Source organism: Halichoeres trimaculatus, unplaced genomic scaffold (genome assembly GCF_033239565.1).
Source record: "Halichoeres trimaculatus isolate MK-OKI-2021-1 unplaced genomic scaffold, fHalTri1.1 fHalTri1_scaffold_8, whole genome shotgun sequence".
NCBI lineage: Eukaryota > Metazoa > Chordata > Actinopteri > Labriformes > Labridae > Halichoeres > Halichoeres trimaculatus.
The window spans coordinates 35,442,030-35,449,541 of record NW_027437186.1 but is presented as its reverse complement, the minus strand read 5'-3'; the positions used below and the strand labels follow the sequence as shown (position 1 = coordinate 35,449,541).

Genomic DNA, 7,512 nt, shown 5'->3' with positions numbered 1-7,512 from the left:
CATGACAGCAATATTAATATCGGTATGGGCCAAAATTTTCATATCGGTGCATTCCTAGCTAGAAGTAAATGCTGAGTGAACCTGTGTTCAGTTTGAGAGAGCTGCTGTGTTGCTGTATGTGTTCATTTCTGACTGAACCATACGTCTTTGGCCTCTGTGTATCCATTGATGTGTGTTCAAAGACAGAAACATGAGTAAAAACTGAACTAAAAAAATTGCCCAATGAACCAAAAATGTCACAGACCTCCTGTTGAAGGCCTCTGGTCTTAAGAACATCCTAAAAAACAATCCTGATCTAATCCAGATTCTGATCCTGCCACAAAAACACCCCGATGTATTTTCTCCATAGATGGAGAAAATGTTCTTTGGTCAGAAGCAGAGTTTGTTGATGTTTATGCAGCACATAACACTGCAGAAAACTGACCACTGATCATCTGGGATCAGAGACACCTGAGGGACAGGTGAGCATTGATTTCTTTAGTCTGTAATGATAGTACAGGGATGCATGGGCACACTGTGACTGATATTAGGAACATTTATCAAATAGAGCATCATATGGTGCTTTCATGGTTGATAAATATGTCAGAGCCCATATTCACACGGCTGAACGTGGCTCTGAGAAAAGTTTGGACACTGTGTTCTGCCTGTGCGTTCACATTTTAACGCCAACCTCCAGAGTCGACCGAGGTCTCAGTCTGTTTGCAGATCACAGTGTACTTCCTCCCACAGGATCCTGAAGGTAAAACACAAGAAAACGTCAGTGAGATAAGACGGGCCAAAGGTCTGTAGCGAACATTACGTATCATACATGGAACATGACAACACACCGTCTTGCAGCCTTGTTTGCTTTCTCTCTGTCCAGCACTGCACTGATGCTGTTTTCCAGATCCTTTAGGAACAACAGAGAGAAACAGGAAGTCAGTATCACAGCAGGAAATGCATTAAAGTCACTCAGACTTGTTAAAGGTTGATGTGGTGGGAGGAAGGTCAAACTCCCTTGCCTTGTTGGCGGCCTTCAGACGGTGATTCGTGGCTATCAGTCTCATTATCTCCGTCTGGAAGCAAACAGGAAAAGAAAATGAAAAACAGCAGCCTTGTGCATTTTCAGACATCCTTAAACAAAATGATTGCTTCACTTTGATTCCTGGAAGAGATTAACAGCTAATTGAGCAGATTAACGATGCTCAGTTAGTTAGAGAACAGTGGAAGCAGTTTGTGTCCCAGCACCTTCACGTCTTTGGTGCATCTCTCGGTGGCAGTGATTGCAACAGCAGGTACGAGTTTCTCCTTCATCTCCTCCTCCAGGAGCTGGATCTCCCTCCACATGCTCAGCACCTGAAGCCTCCTGGTTTGGACGTTGTCGGTGCAGCTGATGTCCGTCCCTCTGTCCCTCAGCTCTGACAGGGATGGATCTGTCCAAACACAGCACAGCCCACGCTGCAGCGATGAAAGAAGTATCTGTGCTTGTACACACACACACACACACACACACACACACAGAGCCCTGCTGGCGTTGTACAGCCACAGCTGACTCACTGAAACTACAGAGCTCTCTTTCTGCCTGTCGACATGAAAAGGGAAGCTTTGTTCGGTCTGTTCACACTAATGATTTAAGAGCTAGCATGTGCTGTGTCTTCTCAGGGTGCTAGGATTGAAAATACCGACTCATCTGGAGACTTACTTGTCGTGTCACCCTCCTCCAGGGCTTCTCTGGCCTCAGCTTGTCGTAAATCATTTCTTGCTCTGAGGTTAAATAAAAAAGAAATGTATATTTTTACCACAAGGTGTAACACATGTTAACACTCCGAAGGATTCTCTGCAGTACCGTGTATTCTCCTCTAAAGCTCCTCTGACCTCCTGCTCCAGCCTACAGACTTCTTCTTCAGCATCTTTCAGCTGCTTTTCTCTTACTTTGCTGCTGCTGACGTCTTCCAGCGAAGCTTCAGGTGACTTTAAGAGAAGACAAAGTACATTAATGTAAGAGAGACGCACTTACTCTTCTACAGCATGTTTCAGCAAGTAAGACTTTTTAATGCTGACTTGAATGAAATTTAAGGCTGAAAACACTATAAACATATGGAATGGTTGGGGGATCTTACTGTATCACAATTCCAATGGACATCTTCATGTCAACCCTCAATAAATTCACACTTTCTCATAGTTACAGACTGGCTAGCCAGCATGCAGATAATGTATATCACAGGGATTAAAGCCAAAAAAATGACTGTAAATTATTAGTGACAGATATTAGCTTCCCCCTTTTTTATTATCATTATTACTATTATTTGTTTTTACAAATTTGAGCTTTAGTCTAGTGAATTTATTGCTTTAGAGCACGGATCTCAAACTCGTGCCATGGAGGGCCAAGAGGCTGCAGGTTTTCTTTCCAACCAAAAACTTCACCAGCTGATTTAACTGATTACCTCACCTTCAAGCAGAGAGCAGGGACTAATAAAATAATTCAGCTGGTGGAGTTTTTGGTTGGAAAGAAAACCTGCAGCGTCTTTGCCCTCCATGGCACAAGTTAGAGACCCCTGCTTTAGCGAGTAAGAGATGCAACAGGTCCCCAAACTTTAAGATATCTGGGTAATGTTTTAAGACTAGCACAGCATAACATAACTTCAATGAATTTAGGACATTTCAAGGCCTTAATTTTACCTACATGTATTTCAGACTCTTTAAGGATGCACCAACACCTTCACGCCTCACAATCATCATCTTCAATTGAAAAATCAAATTTCATACCTCGCTTAACAAAAATCACACACATATTGTGTCTGACTCATTTTTTTCTTTATTATTTTTCTCCTTATCCCTCATATTTGGTTGAATAATAATACCCTCTTAGCACACCTACTACCTGCCATTGACTGTATGAGATGTGATACCCTACAATATGTTATGTGCAAATGATTCGTGTATTTATGTTACCATTGTGCTTGTATGTGTTAAAACAATTACTTGGAAATTAATTATTACATTATGAACACAAAAAAATCCAATTTCTATAAGTTTAAAGTGTAGTTCCTCATGGATGAGAGAGACACAAGACAATGAGACATCCATAGACTGGAAAATCCTGTTAGCTGTTAAAGAAATCATACTTGAAATTGTCTGTTTTTTATGGTTAGACAAGTCAGCTGGGCAAATGTTCAATTCTTCTCTGTATTAATATCATTATGTAAAAGGGGTGTGTGTGGCAGGGAGGTTACCATGTCTTGTGATTGGGAAGCCATCAGGTGGTTGACATACAAATCATAATCAGTCTAGAAAAAAGAACACACATCAACTCAGTTATACTTTTCTTACCATGTTTCTTGGATGGAGGCAATTTAAAAACATTTTCCAAATTAAGGAGGGAATTCAATTTAGAAAAATCAGACTTCTGAAGATATCTGCAGGTCAGAAATTATTTTGATAAAGCTAGGTTTACCAAAGGAATTAAATAAGCTAATTGTGACTCTGTGTAAAGCGTATAAAAACAATATAAACAGAGTAGTTTCAACAATTTATCAAGGTTTGGTGACAAGTAACACATTATATTAAGTGAGATGGGAAAAAAGAAAGTGGAACTCAGTTATCCCCTGAAGGGTGGCAAAACATTCACAACCTCCAGCTCCAGGATGTGGAAAGAATGTTGTTAGAAAATCTCTCTCTCTGCTGGAGACTGTGTGGAGGGTTAAATGAGGATCATACTCACATCTTTTGGAATTGTAAAAAAAATTGGAAAGGCTCCAAATGATGTACGGGCCAAAATGAAAACAACCCTTGGTTATGAGCTACCTAAGACACTCTCTGTTCTGTACCTTGGTAATTGAACCCGAAACACTGCAAAATGTAAGGATAGCGACTTGGTTAAAAGTTTGCTTTTGGCCACCAATGAGGCAATAACTAGAAATTGGTGCCATGAGGAAACCCCTGCTTTACAGAACTAGCTGGCCAATGTAGAGGAGATATATGATTTAGAAAGACTTCCACATACTTTAAGAATTCAAAATAAAAAAATCATCAAGAAAATGAACAAATGGCTAACATATAATAGAAAAGAAATTACTTCATTTTTTTAGGGGAAATTCAGGATTACTATACTAAATGATATCACATTTATATAAATATAAAATATTAATATAATAATAAATATATAAGAATATATCTTTTAAATGTATTTATTATTTTTTATTTATTTTATATATATTTTATTAATTATAATTAATAATATAATATATAATATTTATTTTAGTATATATATCATGTGATATATTATAACAATGATATTTAATCAATATTTAACACTTTTTTATTCTAAAATAATTCTATAATACAATATTAATCACAAGTTAATACATATATAATATAAACATTAATTATATTAATAAATAACGAATAACTAATAAATAAATTACTATAAGTCTGCTCGCCGAGACACCGCCAACACCCTCTGCTGAAAGTGACTTTTGAACTGCTTAATGCATTAGGCAGACATGAGAAAAAAAAGATGGTATCCCACTGATTGGTTTCGTTTTGCTGTTTGTCTTCCCTTAAGACAAGTGTACATGTGTTGAAATAAGGATTAGGCACAATAGTAACTCTCTTAAAAAGTACTTGTGTACATTTTTGTCTTTTTTTATGTTTTTTTTCTAAATGGAAAAAAATAATATTTCAATTTTCAAAAATTATTTGGTAAATTTTATCATATAAACATAAACAGTATCCTTTAACTTTTCAATCATATGCATGTATTATGTTTGGATCCTCTCCTGTATAACACTGCTAATCTCACTGTCTTACTCCTTTAATGTTACAACACAAATGAGTTGTATTTCCAAAGTGAGCAAAATAACACTGTCAAAAAAAAAAAAAAAACTTTTAAGTGTCATAACCCTGTTGTGTATTTTATGAATGAACATTGAGCCAACAGTTGCCCTCCTTTGACCTCCTCACCAGTGATCATGACCAGGTTCAGTCGTTGCACTATTTCCGCCTGCTACACCAGGGACTCTCCCTCCCTCTCAGCTCTAATACATCTGAAAACACATGCTAAAAATGTGCAAGTGGGTACAGAGGAAATGGAAAAACCTTAATTTCCCTCAGGATGCGTCCAAATACTGGCGAGCCTTCACATACATCATCAAAGACGTCACTGAACACTGCAAGTCGGTCTCTGCTGGGCCCGCGTTGCTCTGACAGCTTCTGCAGCTCCTGGGTATGACAGGAACACACACACACACACACACACACACACACACACACACACACACACACATACAGTGCTCACAAGTTAAGATGTTCGTGAGAGTCTGAGCCTGCTTTTTTCATGCAAGAGTGTTAAAAGAACATTCAGATTTTCCACCTCATGAAAAATAGACATACTACAGTGTCACAAAAAGTAGCACAACTCCAAATGCTTGATGTCAAGATTTCTCACCTTTTTGAGTTTCCTTTCATGCTTCTCAGCAACATTTATTCCAGTCCAAAACTCCTGCTTGATGTCTTGCCCGTCAAACTGTTGTTTCATCTTTATCTGACCCTCGTCTTTCAGGCACTTCAGGTTAGAGTGGCCCAAGTGAATTGTCTGTTTTCCCCTTGTGGCTTCTTTCTGCACATGCAAAGAGTTTTCAGGGGGGTAAACTGTCTCAGGTAGGTTTACACCTTCATCTCTTTTGTCTTCATGTAATGAGAAATCAATCTGATCTTTCCTTGACTTTGTGACCTCAGACTCTCCTAAAGTTTTGCAACTTGAAGGTGCAACCGGAGGTTTTGTCATTTCTTTCTTTTTCACATGGGGCTGTGGCTTTTGCAGAGAGTCTGAAGCTCCTTTATTTCCCCGAGAGCTCCTCTGGAAAGACTTTGTCACCTCCCTTTGAGGTTGTCTCTGGTTAGGGCTGTGGGGACCCAGGTGACCTGAGGAGGAGGTCAGGATATCTGCCTTTTCACCAGCTTTACTCCCAAAATACTCCTTTTTCGGCTTACAGCTGCTGGACATGGCTAAATATTAACAGATATTTGATATTTTAATAAACACATAAAGTTTTCTGATTGCTTCAGCATGAAAAAAAAGCTTTAAATAAAAGTAAAAGTGTAATATAAAAATGCTACACACCATTGTTGCTTAAACAGTTATATTTGTCTAATATAAGTCATGAAACATTCATAAATAATCGAATACTTTCACAAAATGCCACTCAAACCAAGTGTTTTTAGTTTAACAAACACTATATTTCCCGGGTAAAATATTTCATATACTATTGAACTAGCTTATTTATGTGTCAGTTAGCAAAAAGCTAACAGTTCGTCGTGACTTTGCTTATACGTTACTCTAAAATTATGCTAATAAAAAGATAATATGTCTAACGAAACAAGGCTTACACAAATGATAAATAATAACCTCACCTGGTTCATAACAACCTTTTAGCAGTGTGCTAACAGTTAGCAAACTTTCTTCTTCGTGGCCCCTTCAGCTGCACTACTTGGTTGCCTAGGAGACTAACCGGCGTCATGCTTGTGTTGCGTTCAATGTCTTGGTTACAATCGTTCCCATGAGTTTCAGGTGCTATTTTTTACGTTATCAAACAGTAAATGACAGAAAATACAAACAATAAGCCCGGCACCCGGACTGTAAAAGTTTGCGACATGTTTGTAGCGTTACGTATGCGTTTTTATTCACAGAAAACCAGGTATTCTGATGTCATGCAATGAAATATGGTGCATGTTGCTTTAACTTACTGAGTCCCTAAAACACAAACGAGAACTTTTTAACTTATTCATCAAGATAAGAATGTATATCAAATATAAAAAGACAAAATGTTTTTTAAAAATACTTATTTTTATAATAATAATAATAATAATAATAATAATAATAATAATAATAATAATAATAATAATAATAATAATAATAATAATAATAATAATAATAATAATAATAATAATAATAATAATAATGGGCTGCACGGTGGCGCAACGGTTAGCGCTGCAGCCTCACAGCAAGAAGGTCACCGGTTCAAATCCCCACCTCGGCCGGTGGGCCTTTCTGTGTGGAGTTTGCATGTTCTCCCCGTGCATGTGTGGGTTCTCTCCGGGTACTCCGGCTTCCTCCCACAGTCCAAAAACATGCTCATCAGGTTAATTGGTCACACCAAATTGTCCCTAGGTGTGAGTGTGTGCATGCATGGTTGTCCGTCTATGTGTCAGCCCTGCGATTGACTGGCGACCAGTCCAGGGTGTACCCCGCCTCTCGCCCAATGATTGCTGGGATAGGCTCCAGCCACCCGCGACCCTTAACAGGAGAAGCGGTATAGAAAATGGATGGATGGATAATAATAATAATAATAATAATATTATTATTATTATTATTATTATTATTATTATTATTATTATTATTATTTTAATAAACCTGTCAGCTAAGGAAAAAAAGTATAAATGATTGCAGAAATTAAGTTCAAGCAATTGCACTATGTATTAAATAAAATATGTTTTGGAAATCATTTAATTTTTCTTGGGTCAATGTCTTGTAAG

General features: G+C 37.7%; 1 protein-coding gene across 1 annotated transcript; it reads right to left on the bottom strand.

Annotated features, from left to right (window-relative positions):
• Nucleotides 1-597: 597 nt before the first annotated feature.
• Nucleotides 598-6,461, bottom strand: LOC141795439 (uncharacterized protein C6orf118-like). The gene is made up of 10 exons (XM_074676318.1): nucleotides 6,391-6,461; nucleotides 5,426-5,985; nucleotides 5,077-5,199; nucleotides 3,213-3,266; nucleotides 1,826-1,950; nucleotides 1,682-1,743; nucleotides 1,228-1,412; nucleotides 1,002-1,055; nucleotides 828-889; nucleotides 598-733 (listed from the first exon to the last, which is right to left on the bottom strand). The coding sequence occupies exons 2-10, from the start codon at nucleotides 5,981-5,983 to the stop codon at nucleotides 691-693; spliced, it is 1,266 nt and encodes a 421-aa protein (XP_074532419.1). The 5' UTR covers nucleotides 5,984-5,985; nucleotides 6,391-6,461; the 3' UTR covers nucleotides 598-690.
• Nucleotides 6,462-7,512: the final 1,051 nt, after the last annotated feature.

Excerpts from the sequence above, each read along its gene's own strand:
- LOC141795439 (XM_074676318.1), bottom strand. The coding sequence starts at position 5,983 with ATGTCCAGCAGCTGTAAGCCGAAAAAGGAGTATTTTGGGAGTAAAGCT. Across the intron at positions 1,413-1,681 it reads GGAGGAGGGTGACACGACAA|ATCCATCCCTGTCAGAGCTG; the intron begins GTAAGTCTCCAG and ends GTGTTTGGACAG. Across the intron at positions 734-827 it reads GCAAACAAGGCTGCAAGACG|GATCCTGTGGGAGGAAGTAC; the intron begins GTGTGTTGTCAT and ends TTTTACCTTCAG.